The sequence below is a fragment of the Anser anser genome (assembly GCF_964211835.1).
Source record: "Anser anser genome assembly, chromosome: 26".
Classification (NCBI taxonomy): domain Eukaryota; kingdom Metazoa; phylum Chordata; class Aves; order Anseriformes; family Anatidae; genus Anser; species Anser anser.
Window position 1 is genome coordinate 5,650,115 of NC_139747.1, and position 21,982 is coordinate 5,672,096.

General features: G+C 41.4%; 1 protein-coding gene across 2 annotated transcripts in view; it reads right to left on the reverse strand.

The window, feature by feature from the left end:
* Positions 1-21,982, reverse strand: part of ANTXR1 (ANTXR cell adhesion molecule 1) — a 117,527-nt gene that overhangs the window by 48,750 nt on the left and 46,795 nt on the right. For both annotated transcript variants that reach the window (XM_083812094.1, XM_083812095.1), the window contains exons 12-13: positions 20,849-20,927; positions 3,541-3,636 (exon numbers count right to left, since the gene is read on the reverse strand). In XM_083812094.1, the coding sequence (XP_083668220.1) occupies positions 3,541-3,636; positions 20,849-20,927 (175 nt within the window). The remainder of the gene's footprint in view (positions 1-3,540; positions 3,637-20,848; positions 20,928-21,982) is intronic.

The window sequence follows — 21,982 nt, forward strand, 5'->3', positions numbered from 1 at the left end:
GTCTTACAAATGTTAATAGCTATTTGGTTTACATCTATATTAAAACTAAGCCTTGTGTCGGTCTCCTGTCTGGAACTGAATTTCACCCATGGGCACTGAAGTAGCCTATTGCACATACATTTCTGCTCTGAGCACTCTGAATTCTCCAGAGTGTTAAAAAAAGGGAGGAATGGGAAAACAACAGCTACTGAAAATCAAATGCCCCAAAACATCAACAAGACCAGGATCTGGCATCTGCTGTTTTGCAGATGCACTCTTCTCAGGAAAAGTGCCATCAATATCTTTGCATTTGCCATCTTCTGCTGTGTACAGTGCTGGAAATGTAAGCTTAGAAGAATATCTTTCTTTGTTTCCTGTAGTTGAATAAATTTCCTTGAAACCTCTTCAAAGGTTAGCACCTGGCCTTCATGCTTTCACATCTCTCCATGGATGTCAAGAGAAATTTTGCCTATGCTGGGTATCAGGCACAGCAAAGGTCTAATTACTGTTCTGATCCACTAAGCAACAATTGCATATACTGTAAACTGAGTGGTAAATTCCAGACTTCATCCCAGAATACTTCTGAGACCAATAAACTTGGATACATTTGGAAACAGCATTTCTTTATGGGTGCATGCCAAGGATATACTGGGTTCCAGATAAATCTCCGGAGTAAGTATGTTGATTTCAGTGCATTTACTCCAGGGATGAAGCTGGCGTGGTGATTTTCCTGAAGAACTGCTGGACAATAATGATTCCTATTTAATTAAAAAGCATGCCAAGAGGAATTTCAAGATTTAGAAATGTGCTTGTCACTCAAATTTATTCTTTTTTAAGGAAAAAGGTTTTTGTCTTTTGTCCCCTCCCCCCCCCCCCCCCCCCCCCCCCAGTTATCTTTGAGACGTCCCTGGGCTTGAATCCACAGCAGTGTCTCTGGGTCTGTGGTTTGATTATTAGAGGGTATTGCTTGCCTGCCTCTCTTGTCTGTTGTGCAAGCAGTTCTTCTGGCCTTAATTCACTCCGTGCTTCTGACAATGCTGCATTCCTTGATGTGCCATTACCAAACTAGTAAATAAGCAGTGTTGCTCTGCTCTCTTTCTCCCCACCCTAAACCAAGTAGGCTGGGCAATCCTCTGTGGATTTGTCTTTAATTTTACAGATTCTATGGGTAAGCAATTCACAGTGAGGTATCTTAGCTGCTGGTCTACTGCCAAGCATACTGGATTGCCATCCTGGAGAGACGAAAAGATCACTTACAGGCTCTTGAATTAAACTGTTTCCAGCAAGCAAAGGGATGTGTTTGACTTACATTTGGAAAATATCACTGAGACAGTCCCCACTTGGAGACCTTGCTAAGAGGGAATGTGGGAGGTAAAGGAGGAAAAAGGGTGAGGAAACACTTTTATCTACAACAACTTTTTTAAGTACAGAATTTAAATCTGGAAAATATCTGGAAAAGCTTATGAAGTTTCATGTGAATAAGAGACTCCCTCACCTCTGTTGCACTTGCCTTCCCTATCTGGACTGTATTTCTTACACTTAAAGCAACACTGTTAAATGACTGTTATCTTCATATTGTTCCCTTATAGCAGTCCTGAACTACCCTCTCTACTACCCTTAGTTCTGTACTCCCTCTACTCCACACCACTCTGCTTTTACTCATGCCTTCTTCCAATCAGCTTCATTGCTCTTCTGTGAAAGAACCTTTAAATGGTAGCATCACTTACAGCCTCTCATCTCTATCACCTTACTTCTCCACCAAATCCCAGTGCAAACATCTGCACAGGGTGCATCTCCATTGACTTCCACACAGATGTGCCAATGAAGAAGTTGTCCTGACTTCTCTGGGAACAAGCCATCTAGTTTAGACAAATAACTCTCAGCAACCTACCACACTGCTAATCCTTTGTCCATTTTTAGAACTGATATTTTAGTGTTCTGAAAAGTTTAAATAAATGTTTTTTTTTTCTCTTCTGGTTTGCAAATCAGGACAGAGGTGCTAACTACTGTGAAAAGAAGCATTTACCCCTTGCTCATCTATCCAGAAAGAGAAAAAGACTAAGATTTTTCCTACAAGATTTTCATCCTTGTTCTGGACAGAGAAATATATCTCACACAAAGATTCCTCCTCAAATGTGAAGAGACCCTGCAGCGTCTGTTGCTCCACAGTTCACAACACCAGATTGTGGATTCAGTATAACATGGCGTAAATTTACAAAACTGGATAAATGATTCAAAATCAGGAATAATGGTAGTGATCCAGAAACTTGAGCCAGTCTGGATAGTTTTAAAAGACGCATCTGAAACATTATATGCAACCTGACACCAAAACCAGTCTCCAATTCTGCTGACATTTGTACATCCCTAATTCTTGTTCTATATTTGCTTCATAAACAAGACCCAAAGCAAGCACAGAGATTCGCTGGATTATATGTCCCACAATAGTCATTCTTTGCCTTGATCTACATTGGAAAAGGCAGCCCAAAGGCATGACCAACAGAGATGTATGGAGGTATGACAGGTCCTTGCAGTCAAGCAGCAGGATCATGTGTGAGAAAAAAGGTTATCTCAAGTCTCTGATTTCCCCTTGCTTCCCTCGACCTCTTCCTTCTCTTCTGTTTTCTCCTCTTGCCCACGATTTCTGCCCTGCAGTTTACTTTAAGCAAAACTAAAGACAAACGAGGGAAAACACTGCATGAAAGTAACAGCAACAGAAACACTTGATAAAGTGTGGCAGAGATCACAAGGAGAGGAAAGGCTCTTCCACCTCCAGAGTCTAGGACTCATTGTAGACTGTCAGCAAACTGGCTTCCCCATCCTAGACATAGCTCTCTTGCAGCTATTCATACAAAAAAAAATGACATAGAATCATTAAGGTTGGAAAAGACCTGCATGATCATCTGGTCCAACCATCCCCTTATCACCAACGTCATGCACTAAACCATGTCCCTGAGGCATTGGAACGGGTTGCCCAGGGAAGTGGTGGCATCACCATCCCTGGGGGTATTCAAGGAAAGGTTGGACCTGGTGCTTAGGGATATGGTTTAGTGAGTGACATTAGTAGTAGGGTGATGGTTGGACCAGATTACCCTGAAGGTCTTTTCTAACCTTAATGATTCCAGGAGCAGCAAGTCCGACCTTTCCTTGAACACCCCCAGGGACAGTGACTCCACCACCCCCCTGGGCAACACATTCCAGTGCCTGACTGCTCTCTCTGAGAAGAAATGTCTCTTCATTTCCAAACTAAACCTCTCCTGGTACAACTTGAGGCCATTCCCCCTTGTCCTATTGTTAGTTATCTGCGAGAAGAGGCTGACCCCCAGCTCCCCACACCTTCCTTTCAGGTAGTTGCAGAGAGCAATAAGGTCTGCCCTGAGCCTCCTCTTCCCCAGACTAAACACCCCTAGTTCCCTCAGATGCTCCTCACAGGACTTGTGTTCCAGGCCCTTCAATAGCTTCGTAGCCCTTCTCTGGACATGCTCCAGGGCCTCGATGTCCTTCTTGTAGTGAGTATGGTGCTATCAGCAATGCTGAAGGCAGAGCAGGGTGAAGAGGACTTACCACTGTGCAGCAAAGAGGCCAGAACCACCAGAGGAGAACCAGCGCCAGCAGGAGGAAGAGGATCAACAAAGCAATAGCCAGGATGGTCCCATCTGACTGGAAGAGAATCAGAGAATGTGTGAGCACCACTAGCACAAAACTTCTCTCTCCGCAGTACCTGGCCTATGCATCCTGTTGCAGGCATGTACACGTCCCAAGGGCCATTGCCATAATTTGTTCATTTTTCAGAAAAAAAACAGACACAGTTTTCCCTCCTCATACATCTAAATGTAGCACCTTCCCCACCCTCACTTATTGGGGAAGAGACATCTAGTTCACTTTCTGGAGTTGTAGCTTGTGCCTTGGTGCCAACGTCACAATTATGTAAAACACTTAATTCACTTTAGATCAAAATCTGTCTCCATATACCTCAGAGCATTGTGAAAATGAAAAAAAAAATTTAAAGCATCGGAGCTCACAACACAAAGTTTTCTTGCAATTTCAAGCTTTCTCTTTTCTTTGTGACTATTTTCCCTTCTTGCACAAACTTGAAAGTAATGTCAGAATTCAAATTTACTCTAAATAGAAAACCATTTGGAAAGCTGCAGTTCACATTTGTAGTGAGAAAACAAACAGAAACAAAGCTCAACTTGAGTTGACATTGGCCAGTGTGGTGTCAGACAACAAAAAAGGCTTTTTTAAGTATGTCAACAGCAAGAGGAGGTCAAAGGAAAACACTGGACTGATAATGAAGATGGTCACCTAACAAGTAAGGACGAGGAACAGGCAGAGGTGTTTTTTGCCTCAGTTTTTAATATTAATGACAGAGCTTGGGCTGCCCAGTCCTCTGAGTTGGAAGATCATGACTCGGGGAGCAGTGACTTTCCATCTGTAGCCACTAAACTTGTAAGGAACCAGCTGTATCAGCTGAACATTCATAAGTTCAGGTCGTCTGATGGGATTCACCCCAGAGTGCTGAAGGAGCCAGCAGACGTTATAGCTGGACCTCTCTCAGCAATTTACTGAAGGTCGTGGGAGTCTGGGGAGGTCCCTGCTGACTGGAAGCTGGCCAACGTTATACCCACCTACAAAAAGAGCATGAGAGAAGACCCAGGGAACTACAGACCTGTTAGTCTAACCTCACTCCCAGGAAAAGCTATGGAGAAGATTTTCCTGGGGATATTGAAAGGCAGTTAAAGAACAAAGCTGTTATCAGACACAGTCAACATTGGTTCCCCAAGGGAAAGTCCTGCCTTAGTAATTGATCTCCTCCTATGGTAAGGTCACCTGCTTGGTGGATGACAGCAAGGTGCTGGATGTATCTTTCTGGATTTTAGTAAGGCCTTCAGTACCATTCCTCATGGCATCCTTCTGGAGAAATTGTCCAAGTGTGAGCTGAACAGGTCCATACTACACTGGATAGTGAAGAGCAGAACCCAAAGGGCTGTAGTGAATGGGGCTACATCTGGCTGGTGGATGGTCAGCAGTGGTGTTCCGATTTGGAGCAGATTTGGACATGTACACTGTCACAATATTCAGGGTTTTTCCACAACAGAAACCATTACCTCTGGAAGATCCTTTCTATTCTAAGGGATACTTCCCCCATTTAAAAAAGGCATTTACAATTCTCTGATATCAATTAACAATCCAAAATGCTGCACAAGCCACCACAATAAAGCAATCAAAACCAAAAGTTCATTATTTCCTGTTGCTTAGATTTAACCCAAAACAGATGTTCTTGGTTTTCTGAGGCATGCCAGCTTCCCTTTACCACATCTCCCCGATATCATCCTATTCTGAGATAAGCAAACAGGCAGTCCTGACTTAATCCTGTTTGAGATGTTCTTGATGTAAGAGCCAGACATTAAAAAAACTCCACCCAAATGTCAAGATCACCAAGCGGTACTGAGTACACATTCAAGAGCAGACTGACCTGTAGGATAGGAAAATTGGGTGCCTGCTTAAGTCACTGTAATTCAATGGCCAGATGATCTCCTATCATACCAAACTGGTAAGAATAATGGAAAAACAATCAAGGGTAAGAGCATTTTCCAAACCTTCTTCTGGTGCAGAAGAAATTTCTGGAGAATTTGGATCAACACAACCTGATCTTTGACACTTGGAAATAAAAAAGATGTAGTCCACACAAGAGAAGAATTCACCCAAGGCATCTCTGAAAATGGAAACTGGACCCTGATACAAAATAAAAGCTCATTTGAGAAAACAGAGCTGTATACTTGGTGTTGTTCCTTTAGACAGACAGCATAAAGCAACATCCATCATCTGCGAAGTGGAACCTGCTGATACTAAGCACTTTAAAAAATGTGATCTTGACTCTCTGTTGCCATGAAATCATACAGGAAAGAAGGAAGGCTTTTGATGTCTAATTGTTGCCTGCCCCCTGTGCCCCTATATTGACACAAATTTTGTCATTTTAAATACTCTAAAAGCAATTTGCAAAACTGCAAGGCAAGTGAAGGTAGCCTTTTAACTGGCTTTTAACAGAATTTGTTTTTAATTTTTTCTTCCTTTTTTTTTTTTTTTTTTTGAGACATTCTGCAAAGAACCATTTACATTACATCTGGATCTCTGCAAGGCAGCTGATGTGGCCAGCTGGTATTCTGTGTCTCTCAGCAGTGAAACTGTCCAGAGAACTTGGAAGGGTTCGATTTGCCAAATCTTACATTTCTCACTCAGGTAATGCCTCTCACTAACGCCAGTATTGCCTGGCAAGTCTGCAGGAATGAGCCATTTTCCAATATCAAAAACAGACCCTCCCTCCAAAAAATGGGGTTGGTTTTAATTACTTTTCTTGTTTTTGAACAAAGATCAAAATATTCCAGACAGATATGAATTGATTTTCTGGGCTCAGCCGCAGCTACTAAAGCAACTAACTGAGAACCTGAATCACGAGCTACAAATCTTATCTTCTTTTGCTCTAACTGCACTGTCACTGCTGTGAACTTTGAGGAAACCCCAGCAAGTCAGACTAGGACAACACATATATACATAATAAAGCTCACTAAAAGCATCAAAGTGACCTGAACTCTGTTTTTGTTTTATTTTTATGTTGTCAGTTTCTGCTATAATTTAGCTATCATTCTATGTAGTATCTACAGTTTCATACAGCTAGAACTTTGCTTAGATGGAATGTGCCATTTATCCAAGCCGAATAATAAACAAGAAGGAAAGTGTGCCTGCTAGAACAGTCTGCAAAAGTTCCATTGACATTTTTAAGCTGTTCTCTCTGTCTTAAAACTGGTTGTTAAAAAGGGCTGGTGAAGACTTTTGAAATGTCTGTTTTCATTCCATTATTATTTTTTTAATGAAAATTCAGAAGAACAATACAAATGCTCTTGGAAACAGTGAACTATGGAATAATTCAATGAGTTGTGTTTGACACACTTATCAAGTAAAGGTTGTGAATTCAGGTCAAGGAAACAACTTTCATTTTAAAGACAAAGGAGAATTTTAACACTAAATTAGAGAAGTTCCTGTGAAATATCTACAGAGATGAAGTGTGGCTAGCCCCTAAACATACGGAGTTATCTGAAATTAGTACTACTTTTCCACTGAGATTTACCTTGACTACTCACACTGAGATAAAACTGGTGCTTGTGCCTACTGTGGGATCAATAGCCTAAAATTCCATTACACCCAAAAAACTGAGAAAAGCCATACAGCTAAGGTACCTGTTACAGCTTCTGCCAAATGTAAGCTAAATGTAAAACATTAGCAACGTGCTTCTCGACAGCTGTTGAAGACTAAGATAATACTTGGAGCCATTATTCTGAAGTGCCTTGCTATTGTATCAAGAAACAGTATACAAGAAAAAGAGCAGCCTCTTTAAATGACATTTTGATGCGCTACACGTTTCACATGTGAAAACTCTGCCATGTAGACTTTGAAACAAATAAACTGGTTGAGAAAGCAAGGCAGCTGTGCCTTGAAGCCTCCTTTACCCTGCCAAAGAGTCCAACAAGGCCAAGAAAATACTGCAAGTATTGCTGGCAGTTGAAGAACAATGGAAAACAATCTCTGGATGATACTGTAAAATATAAAGATATCAAGAAATCGGAAACAAGAGACATTAGAGGCATTTTCTCATTCATGGATGTGCGCATGCACATATATATATATATTCTTTCACTCAGAAGTTATTGTTGAAATGTGGTAGGATGTGAGAATGGGGGAAATCTTTTGTTATGAGAGAGAAACCTGGCCCATGTCTCGGACTGTAGGTACTCCCGTTGGGAAGAGGAGAGGGCTGACAAAGTCTGATCCAATAAATGGCATAGGCTATTTCATTAAGTCTAGCCACAAACATTCAGATGTGTGCTGTCCTCCAAAGCAAGACACTCCTAGAACACAGAAGCAATTCCTGGGAAGATCCTATCTATGAGAAAGAGATCAGTATAAACTAGGTGCATGCACACTCCTTTAAGACTCAGCAAACAGGGATGACCACTCCAGGGTTGCTCATGCCACAGAGGAAATGACTCATCTTCAGAGGACACATCTCTTGCTGTTGCCTACAGAGACTGCTGCCTAAGACCAAGTTCCTAAAATTTTGCTGCAGGAAGCAGGAATGCAGTCATGCAGAGAAGCAAAGCTAAGATAAAATCTGTGATTCTAAGCCTCTCTTCCATCTTAGACATTCATGGTGCTTCTAATGGAAACTGACATAAATCAGTTCATTGGCTTTTCAAAAAATAAAAAATAAAAAAAAAGCACTACTATGCACCAGAGATTTTTTTTATTTTTTGTGTGTGTGTGTGTGTGTATGTTAAAATCTTAATTATTTTTGTTTAAGATTTTATTTCTTAGTTTCTCACTTTACTGCACCGGCATTTGCATTATATGATAGATATTTCAGAAAGGTAACCTGGATTAACAACACCAAAGAGCATGGACCCTTGAAAGCTTTAAATACTGACATTCAGGAGCAATGAATGAAGTACTAGGTACATCTACTAAATGTGCTCATGTACTATGGCTGACAAATTAACACACCATTGATTTATTCTGAGAGGGAGGTGATTAGCATGCAAGTTTGTTACCACAGCAGTAAATGGATTTAAGCACGTGTTTAAATGTGCTGACTTCATGGTGTGTCTAAGTGGAATGGACTTCTGCTAAATAACTGCAACAAGTTCTTGGATTCAGTAGGCCTTCAAGGCTGGGTTCAGTAAAATTATTTAGTCCTACCGACTTCACTGGAAAGTAGGAAGCCTGTTCATTCTGGCTCTGTACTCACTACTCCAGCAAACAGAGTTGATGCTCCCTAGTCTGCTAGTTGCTCCCAGGACTAGAGCAAGTCTGTCGGTCCCATACGGTGCAGCAGACCATGTCAGAGCCTTCCCAACCATTAACTGCAGCAGAGGACCTAAGGCCGCCACACAACCTGGTAATGTCACCTCCCAGGCAGGCTGGAAAGCTGACGACATTACTGCTTCTGTGTAGGAGTGCAGGAACATCTGCTCTGCTACCTGGGCACAGTGGCACACCATCAGACAGCCACATAGCCAAGCTTCCCTTCAGAGTGACTCACATAATAACTCAAATGACACTTATTGCTGCTAAACATTAGGTTCTTTACAAAGCAAAGCAACATGACTGCTGTCATTCCAGAGACAGGGAAGATGTGCACGTCTCCTGTATCCCAGCTCAGTGTCCTGTACATTAGAAAGTACGATCTTTTTACATTTTCTCAATGGGAAGAGCAGTAACATGCTGAAAGCACTCAGAGCTGTTAGCAGGAAAAGAACAAAATCTTGTTTATAGTTTTGAATGAGCATCCAAAATCTGAGATTTTTCTCCCCAGAGAGAAAGGAGAAACAGGTTTAAAATCCTTTATTCAATAGAGGAGGAAAAGACAAAGGATGACTCTGCCTTTTCACACTAGAGAGACTCAGGCAGCTTTTATTGTGAAGGAAATATTCTCCATTTCTTCCAGACACTCTTGGGAACTCTCCCACCACTGCAATGGAAAATGATGTCTATCATTTACTTTAACACATATATAGGAGCTTTTTTATTTTGTTTTGTTTTTAGTATAAAAATCTGGTCTACTTTCTAAAAGGAAATGAAAACTTACTCAATGCACTATTCTGTAATGCTAGCCTCTTTGATGTCTACGTGAAGTTGTTTGAGTGAAAGCCAAGCTCAGAAAGGGACTAGAGCAAGAAACACCTGTTCTAGGTCACCCAGTGTAAGTGTTTTCAGCTCATTTTTTTCCAAGTGTACTGTGCTGTGAAACAAGAAGTCCTCTGGCAATGATCTGTTTTCATCCTTTCCTTTCACACCTGAAAGATGAGAGCACATTTACCAAAGATTTTTCCAGCATCCTAGATTATTTGATTTACAGCACAGTATAAACACCAGCGAAGCCTCACTTTACCACATGCTGTACAAACCCAGAGCAAAAGACAACCCTTGTCCTGAACAGTTCACACTCCAAACAGAGCAAACACATGGTGGGAAGGAGAAGCAATTATTACTCCCTCTGCTTCAAGGGAAGATCTTTGGTCAGCGAAAACAATTCTCTAATCCCTGATTGCAGTGTTTATGCTTATGAAAACATGCTGAACTTTTCCTTCAGAAGAAACAATCACAAGTTACCAGCTAAATAGAAGCATTATCAAGACTTCTGAAGGCAGATAGGGCAGAATTAAGGGTAGAATTCATGTGTGTCCAGTCCTGCAATGTAAGGCATTAAATCTGGGAGCCTGCATTAAATACAAGAAGGTCTGGTGGGACAGTTTATGAAAAAACACAACATGACAAAACCCTGTAGACAGATTTGAATTGAAGACCTTTCCCTCTTCAATTCAAAATCCTTTAGATGACAGGCACTTCCCTGCTCAGAGGTGTTGAGGTTCAAAGACTTTCACCCTCTTTTATCGACTAGCTCACTGGGACATCCCATTTCATTTAGTAAAATGTTCCAAATTCTGTTACTGTTTCTGAAATAAAGCCTCTGACCCCTGGATTTCACTGTCAAGGCACCTATTCTGAAACAAAGGCTGAAAATAGTGGTAAGATTTCATGTCACTGCAGAACTGCTCGGTTCTGCACTAGTCATGCCATCACCTGCTGCTTATCAAACCTCAGGGGTCATGCTTTTAACAGCCTTGCAGCAGGAAGCAGCAGAGACTGAAGGATGCTGAGCCTCTGACCTGTGAACCTTCAGCACTAATTGCAGATGAGCACCTCAGTAATCACACCTACAGCCACAGGCAGTGGTTGGAGCATCTGAGGTTCTGCGCTGAAACAATGCCAGGGGCTTGAGTGCTCCCCCTGATAGTGCATGCTTGGTTGTAGATGTTCCTTTTTTGACTGAGGAGCTCCTACTGTGAAACAGCCATCTCTTGTCCCCTGACAGTTGTATCTAAAAAACAGTCTTTGAGATGAACCCTAAGCAGTTATTTTGGTTTCCATGTGTGCCTGAAGGCAGTCCTTAACAAAAGGATGCTAAATCCATTTCAGGAGGTGAATAGCAACTGATATAATTGGCAAAATTCTGTGGAATTAAACTTTTTCATAACAACAACCATTTATGGCTTGATTTAGGTTTACTTCTTTGCAAGGCATAAAAGGAAGGAAAACAGCACGCTACAGCTCTGTGCATCACAGCCTTGTCTCTGAGCATGTCTGAGATTTGTAGCATTTAAGCAGCTCATTAAAAAAAAAAAAAAAAGAAACTCTAAGGAGCATCTTACTTGAGCTAACACTCTCATGTATCCCCCCAAGCTGAAGAGATGTTCCTCACTGGCTGTCACAGGCAGCCTGCCATGAGTTGGACAAAGGTAAGAAAATGCCAGCTGGATCCACACAACAAGATGTCTATGGGACAAGTTTCCTTCTGAAACTTGGTTTAAATTGGAATCACATTTTCAGCAGAGAAGTATTTCAATAAAATAAAATACTTGTTTGGAATGCACTGATTCAAAGTGTTCTGTTTCAACTTACATGCTGTTAAATAGTATTTCAATACCAGAGGTGTACATGCACACAGATTATAGCATGGATTTTCTAGTTCATTTCAGCACTGTCACAGGAGAATGGTCTGCATATCCATAAATTATTTTAATGTTCCCAAATTGAAACTTTTCAAACAATTCTGTCATTTTTCCCCCATCCCCAATGTACTGGACTCTTGGGAATTTCTTAAAAAACATCAAACTATTTTCAAAACCATAGGAACATGCTATTTGCAAAATGCCTACCACACCTCAGGGTGTTACAAAACAGCCCAAGTAGCAATATTAGAGTTAAATAATTTCTGCGGATTAAACTCTCAGGGTGACCTGTATTAGCAAAACCGTTCACTGCCTATTATATCTGCAGCATAAAGCAATTAAGAGAGATTTATTTGAGAAACAAACCTGAAATCCTGTGCACTGGAATTTCCACAGAGCAACACCTCATCTAATAATATACATACAGGTCAAGGGCCTAGGAAAGTGCTCATTAAATTTACTCTGCAGTTTCATAAATCCTCTATTGATACAACAGTAAATGCACTTTAATTGCATGCAGACTCAGGAACACTGATAACTAGCAGAACCTTAATTGTGCATCCCAGAACAAAGTCACGATTGAAAAAACCCTGATTTAGTACTGCATCACATTGCTTCTGAATTAAAATTAAAAAAAAAAAAAAAAAACTTCACTGAAGGGAGTCATCAGATTTTTCTAAGCCTGCAGTAAGTGCTTTCTTGATTTTCTTTCTCTATATTTAAAGACCAAATCCATACAGTATTGTTCAACTAGAAGTACAAATTCCTTCAGTCTTTCAAACAGCCACAGGAGAAAAAAAAGGGGGGGGGGGGGGGGGGGGAAGAGGGAGAGTATAGAGTATAGAGTATATAGATATCTAGATGTAAAAAGCCTCCTTTGGTTAAAAGCAAAACCTGTTGAAGTTAAGAGGCCCAAATCTCTTTTCCAGCTGACTTCAATGTCTCCTACATCCTTGCAACTGGAAACACAGGACCAGAGAGACTTTCTTTACAGAAGGGTAGGCGTATTCCCTCACTGAGCATCCCAAGCCATTTATTCATGGTTGCTACTGAGAACTGCTCCATCATAAGATTGCCAGTTCTCTGATCTGACTGTGCTTTGCCCCAGAATGCTGTCAGGTGCAACAAGCCCCCACATCCATTCACTTCCATGGGTACAGCTTCAAGAATCCACTTTTCCACAGACCAGGGCTAGCTTGGCCCAGCTTCCAGACACCAAATCGGCTTCCAGGTTACTAACTGCCTGGCAATGTGCTTGACCAACTTGAGATCTCCCCATCCAGGAGTGATTTTGCAGCGCCAGCATCTCCAGTAAGGCAGAGTTGTTACCTATTAGCACTTGATAGGACCCTGGCGTCCTAGACCAAGGCCAGTTTAGGTATTGCATAGACCGCACAAAAAAGCATGCTCTCCCCTGAACTGCCCTGACCCAACACATCCTTCTTCAGCTGAAAGGCTCTCCTCTTTACAATCGCAATTCCCCCAGCTCTCCTCCTGAAGAAATTGGGTGTGACACGGGAAGACATTAATAATGGACTGTATACACATAGCAAATAAAAACAACTTTCAGTCATCACTAGACTCACATCCTGCCACAGAATTGTTCTCCCACCTCATGTGTGGGTATCTCCATTGTCTCTCCTTCTTGCAGAGGAGCACCACATGTTTCTCACCAGATGTTACAGGGGACTGCTCTTCCAATTGAGGCACCAGAGCTGCCCAGGAAGACCTGTTTTACTTGGTCACTGCAGCCCTGCAGCTTTCATCCCATTTCCAGTTTTGAGTCCGAGAGTTGCTAGCGCAAGAGGTCATTAGTGGTTTTTGCTCTTCTGGGAGCCTTTTAGAAAATGAATAAAGACTTATTTTAATTCCCATCCTGGCTTCTCTCCGAAATGCTCTCTTTCTGCACTGAAAAACTTGGCAGCAGCCCTTCAGTCAGCAGAGTAGGACTGACTTCCTGCCTGTAAATGCTGCTTCATAAATTATTTCCTCTATTGTACGTTCCCTTTCCTGACAATGCTTGGTGTGCAACCCGCCCTGTGTACATCTGCATGTATACACATTCATAAAACAGTATTTAGTACTTTCTCCTTCTTTCAGTTCTTCAGAAAACTCCTGACATGGGAACAGGAGTAAATCACTTCTCAAGGTTTCCCAACTCCACCAGCAATCACCTGCTGATTCTCTTCCAAGCAGTGGGAAAACCACTGCAGCGTATACTCTCCAGGCATTCAGAGGTGCAAATGAAAGCAATGCGTGCTGTGTTCACACCACTAAAGTCACGTGTCATGTTAAAAAAAAAATCTAATATTTAAAGGAAAGTGTGAGGAAACAGAACAAGAATTCAGTCTTTCACGGTCTATGAAAATACAGCATTTATGCACTGTAAAGTCGTATCTAAGCATGCCCAATTGTTTCTGAAGCCCTGTCATTGAGAGCTTTATTTAGCCACCAGATACTTTTGGCCCATGATAGCGCACTGCATAGAGACCTCAGCAGCAGTGACCAAAGGCACCTCATGCACCTGCACATCAGACAGACCGGCCCACCCTGGGATATCCAAGTCTTTCCAAGGTACTGCAAGGCTGAGAGCATTTGGCTGGTAGCAAAAGCATTGCAGCATTTCAAGTAAATATAGTCTTGCTGCAAGGAGGTATAAGCAACTGGCAGGGCAGGATCTCTTTTTGCCTTCTGTGGTTACATGGCACATGGAGCAAGCCGGATCCATAAGTGTGACTGCAGTACTAAGGCCAATAAAAAAGAGTATTAGCAGAAGGTGGGACTGGAGAGGAGGCTGATGTCCCCCAGACAAGGCCTCTGTTCACATTGAGTCAAATGATGAAGTCAGACAGTGGTGAATTTTGATATCTAAACATTATTTGTAATCAAAGCAGCTCCTGGAAACTCAGAACTGGAAGATCCAGCTGCAAAATGGATGCCCGGGATACATCCACAAGCCTCTTAAAAATTATTTCAGGGGCAGTCTCCTCTCGAGATCTTCAAGCAATGACTGGTTCCATGGGCTGGAGAGAGGTAGGCTTTTTAATTCTCACTGGATTATACGCAGAAGAGATGACCTTGTCCAAAAGCATAGAGGGTGACAAGCCCAGCTTCTCCCTGGGCCAGCATGATGTTGGAGACTTAAGGACATTTCTTCAGAAGCAAGGCCCTGCCCCTCCATGCATCTGGCCTTTGCAGGCTTCAGCCTTTAAGGCTGCAATTTAGCCCCTTCTGCCAGCAGCAGAGGTCACCTGGATGTCCCTCCACAATTTTGCTCTCTTCTGCTCTTCTGCTGAGGTAATGCAGTAATAACGCAGACTCTTTGCTCATCATATGGGAGGGGGGGGCTTCCCGCACAGGGAGCTTTCATGTGGGAAAAAAAAAAAAAACCCTGCAGCTTTTTAAGAGGTGCAGATATTGAAAAACCAAGCAAGCAAAGAGACAAATTCATCAAATACTTCCAGCCAGCTGAGCTTTGTCATACTTGAGATGCTGGCATCTTATCCCCCAGCTAAGCATATAAACAGCACATTGTCTCCAACCTTAAGAACACTCTCATTCCAGTCGTTCCCTTGTTCTGGTGGGGTAGTTGCTAGTGGTCTCACAGCCCAGGCCAAATACTACCCTAAATTATGCTCAAGGACAGCCCTGTCTTAGTTTAACTGGGTAATACAAAAGTTAGTGGAGGGCAGGATTAAACTTCTGTCTGCAACCCCTGATTTACACAGTGTTACCCTCTTGCTTTTGAAATAAACCCAACCTTCCACTCTTAGCAGCTTTACCAAAAGCCAGCCAGTAATCCTTGGTCTGGGGTGTTCAGTTAGCAAAATCTTTGAATAAAAAATAGTATTGGCCATCCACAGAGAGGACACAAACAGGCTTCATTCATTACAGGTAGCATTATTCTGGTAGAGGGTTTCATCTGTGTTCTGTAATTTAACAAAACAAATGCTTTGCCTAACCACAACAGCTCCTGTGTCTGGCCCATTCTTTTTCTTTTTTTTTTTTAATTTTTTTGACAGCTGAACAGAAATCACTGCATTCCTCCAACAATCAAAAATCCTTTTTTTTTTTTTTTTTTTTTTTTCCACAGACCTTTTTAGTGACATACTGACACCCTACTGCCTGGTTCTCCAAGGCTGCTGTAGGCATCCATTGAATGTGAGCAGGTCATGGCCCTCCCATTTTCATCCCCCTGGAGTACGTGCTTCTTTTTGCACATCACCATTTGGGGATCTGAGAGAGTGTATGCTCCAGTCCTACTCCCCTGTGGATACATGACTAACTGGGGGCGGCTTGCTTTATGCTCTCAAAGCAGTAGGTGCAATACCCTTTGCCTCTCTCCAGCATGCTTTTATTTTCCAACCCTGACAGACAGAAATATGCTCTGATACCATTGTCTTGGGTACATCCGGCATGGTCCAGACAGGTTTCCCATTAAAGACTTTAGAGACAAACAGCAGAAAAGCCAAAATAATAACAAACCAAAACAAAAGCATTATTCCTGAGAAACTAATGGGAGGGTGGAAGGAAGACTTGTACTCAGCAAAGCAGAGCAATTCTCTTTGGCTAACCTGTTTTTTACCTTTTTGTTTTTATTCATTTATTTATTTTCCTATTGCAAAGAGTCTCAGAAGGCCTGAACCCTGGAAAAGGCTGGACTAACATATTGCAACCAAGCCTTCCTTACTGCTACGAGAGCCCAATAATGTCAGCCTTATCAGCTCTCAACTCAGGTGTGCGTACTTGGGTTCACAGCTCAGCTTGGGAGCATCCAGCTCTCAGTAGAAGCAATATGATCAAAACAATTTTCTCCCAGCACTGTGAAGTGCTGTTCACAAGTGCTTAGCATCCTGAAAGCCACTGTTCTCTTCAGGGATATGTGTTCCTTGTGCTGATTCAAAAAGGAAAGCTATGAAATTCTATATAAAATTACTTATCACAAAGACCTTGTATTCGTAGTTTCGTGTGTTGGCTAATGGGTCTTTGTGCCTTGGCCAATTCCAGAATGATACTCACCACAAGGGATTTTAAAGGGCCTCACATATATGAATCAACTCCCTTGCCTCTGAAAACTCATCTTGAAGATCCCGAGGAAGAAGAACAAAATAAAGTCCCCAAAGACCTCTTATGGACTGTTTCATACCTTGGGCTTAAAAGTAACTGGGCCAATTTGGAAGAATTTTGATTCTTATTTTTAAATGATGACTTTGCTCTACATGATCCAACAAAAATCACATTTAAGTGACTGTAAGTCTTCACAAAATGTACTTTAAAATGGAAATGCTGGAAGATCCTCTACAGCAAAAGCATCTTTACAAATGCCTTCTGTTTTCTTTTATTAAATGAAAAATCAACTACCTTTCATCAGAGGAAAGAATTGCAGTGAAGAACCATGACAGCCTGGATACTCACTTTAAAAACAGAATTTAAGCACTTCTTGCAATTTTATTTTGGGAACCAAAATAAGCAATTTTATTGAGACCCATGGAAATGGGGTATAAAAACATATGCCATCATGCCTGTACTCTGATATTGGAAAGCACAAGCAATTGAGCAAAAGGCAGGCTTCAACAGAGCCCATGCAGTTTAATTTATTTAATCCCTTTTATTTATTTATTTATTTATTTATTTGACTGCAAGCCTTGAAGCTCGCCATATTTCAGGAATCAGAAAGCTAGGAAAAAGAAGTAACTCAAAGCGCATTCATTCCAGACAAATGGATTCCATCTGCTCATTTATATGTCCCCATTTGAAAGAACAGGTAGAAGCTGTGAAGCTGCTTCAGCTGTATGTGTGTCTCATTTATAAAAAGAAAAAACAAACAAAAAAACAAACAAACAAAAAACAACCAACAGCATTCACCAGTGAGGTCTAATTTGGTGTTGACAGATTTGACAGGTAGTGTCACTTAATGCTGGAAAGTGAGAGGTATTTAATTCTCTCTCAACAGACCGGGAAGGAGATGAAATCAGTCATTACGTATGCCTTCATTCCAAACCTGCTCTCATTTTCTCCATGTTGAAATGCTGTAGCAGATTTTACACCTCAAGTGGAAAAAACGCAAATAATGACTTCAGTTTGGCAATACGGGCTTAAGCAAAAGCTCTGTCTGTTCCCAGAGGGTTTCCATTTATACTAGAGAGGGATGTGCGTTATTGCATTCAGAGACACAAAACTGTGACATTTCTTAAGAGGGACGAGTGCACAGGAACATTTTTTTTTGCCACACATTCAGTATTTGTATATGAAGGCAACAAAACCTGGAAAAAGCGTTTTTTACCTGGCAACCTCACAAAAAAAGACTGCACTGAGCAAGGCAAAAAATCCCAATATCCCATTTTCAACAGCTGGCACTTGGTGTTAGAAAACACAACGTGAACACAGGAGTACTAAGCTCTCTTCCCTCCCTGCCTCTGGCAGTCACAGGAGAGTTAGGGCTTGCTGAACTACAGCACTGAAGCCATATATGCTTCTGGAAAAGGCAAAAGCCTTGATCTATTTTTTCTTGCCAAGAAGTGACCTATTTGCCTAAGATGAAAAATGTTTTCTTTCTTCTAGAGTATTCACAGCTCAGTAAAACTGATATTTATTTAACTGTCTTGTTCCTTGTTCATTTTCTGTCTTTTTTCACTGGGAATATAGCTGTCTGTTTCAGCTACACTCTTAATCAAAAGTAGTTGCTCATTTCATTAATTTGAGCTAGGTCATAGCATTAAGAATGAAGTATCGGAAATAGTTAATCACATGGTATGGTGGACTAGATTCTCTTACTGCTTAAATGCTGTTGCTGCAAAGCATAAGGTTACTTAATGCTTACAGAATGATGTCATAGGCAAAAGACTCCCATCAGAGACTGCTGACCTGTCCCTGTAACTCATGGGCAGGTAAGCCTGGTTACCTGCTCACCAGAGACAGCCTTACAATGCTCTCACGGCTTGAAATTTAACAAGGGTCACTTCCACAAAATACAGACCCCAGCATCTCTTTAGTCCAAATTAGATGGAGAAGGATGAGCATTTATAAAAATAAAAAAAGTGTGTGTTATGGATTTTTCTGCTTCCCTGGATGACCTCCAGATAGTCCTTGAAATGGGTAGTTCATAGAAAAGGACAGGTATTGTTTATAGGGAAAATTGGATATGCTGTCTTAAAATTTTCCAAATTATTTAAATGTTGCATAGAAAGGTTTTGTTGTCAAACTACGGAAGAAAATAAAAGAACTGTTAAAGCTTACCCTTGCCTTGTATCTTCTCCCAGTAAATTCCTGCAGAGCAATAAGGCTGGGGTTCAAAGACCAGGCATCAATGGGAGCGTGGAGTGCCATGTTAAACCACGGCTAACTGCCATGTAAGAAGCATTTTGGAAAGGTCACTTTTTATACTTTACGCTCTTTACAAACCTGAGTGTTTCTGAAATGTAGTATGCAAACAAAAGCCAAACTACTGCTAGTTTGCAGACAGGGAAGGGAGCTTGATTGCTTTCTTCCCTGCTTGCTACCGTCACTTGACTCTACAGCTTTCTGACTGTCCAGCTTTGGCTGCAGATCTTCAAACAACAGACCTAACTTTGTAGGTCCAAAGTCGACTGAACAAGTCATTTGCTGCACATTTAGTATATGGGTGAGTATTTTGGATTTGTGCTCTTGTAACCTTAATTGAAGAGGGGACTGTAGTCTCAGTAAACAATTCTATCTTTAAAAGAACTTAATAAATAAATAAATAACACTGCTAGAAAGACAAAATGCCTGTTAACCCTGAAGCAACTTCCTGAACTAGTGAAGCCTGTGATATAGTTTTCGAAGCAGCCGCTGAATGTCGCTGCTTCTAGGTTTGAATGTACGAACTGTATTTGAATTCCAGCTGCTATTGAAAAGCCTATTTCCTAGTCTGGATGCATCAAAGAGTAGCAAGCACTGCTGTGAACTGTAGGCATTTCTGAAAAAAAAATGTTACAGCCATTAAAACAATAGAAAAAGAACCAGTTTTCCATCTCCTGTAACCTGGAAATAATTCAATCCCCAGAAGAAAGAGTATCATGAAAGAATATCTTCCCTGGTCTTGCCTCATGAACAAAACACAGGGAAGTATTCCTGTAATTTACCAATATAGAGCACAAATACCTCTTCACCAGTGAGCAAAGAGAAGTTGAATTAAAAAAATTAAAGTCTAACAAGATAAATACCCGTCTTTTAAGGCATAAAGATGTTTTTCCATGTTTTAGAGTATAAGTCCTCGTGAGCTCTGTAAGCTGTCTCTCCTTACAATCTTGTCATTGTTGAACAATTATCAAGATCAAGTGACATAAAAGATTTTTTCCCTCATGTTGTGCATCAGCTTTTGTGGACCACAGAAGACTGCTGGTGATTGGCTGTTATACAGCTTCGTCTTACCCTCTATGGAAACATGATACGCCTTTGCTGGATAGGGAATAAAGAAATTGACCACAGACAGACTTTTGGGTCTTCTGCAAGATTATCCAGGTTTCCTAAAAAATATGTGCCCATACAGTTTAAGTCAGCACATGGGAGAAGTAAAGCAGAGACTCAGCAATTGTCTGTACGGGAGACAGGTCTTCCTGCAGACAAATAAAGCTGAATACACTGAAGTATGAAGGGTTGTTCTGAGCTCAAAATAAAATCCTCCACCACTTCCCTTAGTGCAAGCCATTTAAACCATCTATTCCCAACAGCCACAACATAGCAGAAGCAGCATCTTCAGCAATACCATGAATTGTAAGTGGTTTCATTGTCCTTCACCTCGTATCACCAGAGAACAAAGAATGCAGTGATTCACTACTGGCACCAAGGGACATGACCTCAGTTTAAGCCAGATACTTCAGCTTTTTTTTTTTTTTTTTTTGAAACCATACTGGTTTCCAGACAAAGGGTGCAATCACAACTGCTGTGTGACTTTCACCATTGGCAGCACCATTATTGTGAAGGAAACAGAGGAAATAGACTATCTAAAAAAGCCAGAAGACATGCTTCTCATTCACCGCGCACGAGAAAAGCAGGCATAGATACCTCCAGACCCATGCTAGTCATGTTCTGGTCTGTGCATCCTACAGCGGATACAGAGGCTGAGGTTTTTACTGAAGACGTGAGAGCTTTGCCACATTATGGTACACACGATACAGAAAACACTGAACTACCACACACATGCTCACTTTTAAAAGAGAGAAACAAGTCCTTCGCACAAACAAGTCCTAAACTCACAAGCCCTAATACCAGTGTAACAAACACATCTGCTAAGTATCACCATCTTACTGAATGCACCATCTTAGTTAAGCACATGAATGAGAACTTACACAGTGTGTGCTGGAGATGATGACAGAGCTGGAGATGAAGCTCAGACCGTCGTTCATACTAACTTGAAGAGCTGCTTCCCTGAAAAAGACACAAGAAATAAGTCAGGCCAGCCAGTCAACAATCCTCTGATAGATAACATCATCTGGAATCTGGGCTCCTGATGCACAGAAAAGACTTTCCTAGAGGCTACTTCACACTGCTGGTGCTCTCACCCCTGCACTCCAAATCACAACTGCCAATTAACCAGAATCTGCCAGCACAAATAGCTTTCTTTCAAATCTGCATTCTTTAAACCCCATGATGAACATAGGCACAGTATACACATTAAATTATATCATATTTTCCTCAGCCACATGTATTTTCAAGTTGTCTCTGATCTCCTAACTGACTTTAGAGAATGCTACTTACTGCTGGAATACTGTATCTTAAGTCATCCGTTGTTAAATGTATGTGCCCTTTGATTAGAAAAGCCTAGAAGTATACCTCTAATACTAATAAATACAGTATAATAGTGAGGAAACATCTTGCATCTTTAAGTGCCGTTCACTTTTTAGCTAGACCTGGATATGAAAATATCTAGTTAGTCCCTCCTCTCTAAGCATCTTCTTGTTTACAGAGAGACCAGGAGCACATCGGTCCTCTGCTGAGACTGGAGCTCTCTTTATCTGCAAAGGGGAAGTCATAACTGTCAGGTGCACAGCTGAGTACAGACTGCAGATCCCAGAGAAAAGCAAAGATTGGGCAACTCATTTCTGGATAAAAGGTTGTTGTTGGGAATTAAATGCAAACCAGGATGAATTCAGAATCTTTTTATGTTTAGGATCAGCAGCACAAACTTTCCACCTTTGAGACAGGAATGCTTTTCTGTCATTAAGAGGATTATGTTGTCCTTATTGGCTCTCCGTCTCTTTACTCCCATGGTAGAGAGAGAAATGTCTGTTCATGCACAAATCCTTTTCATAGAATCACAGAGTCATAGAATGGCTTGGGTTGGAAGGGACCTTAAAGATCATCTAACTCCAACCCCCCTGCACAGACAGGAATGCCACCCACTAGATCAGGTTGGTCAAGGCCCCATCCAGCCTGGCCCTGAACACCTCCAGGGATGGGGCATCCACAGCTCCTCTGGGCAA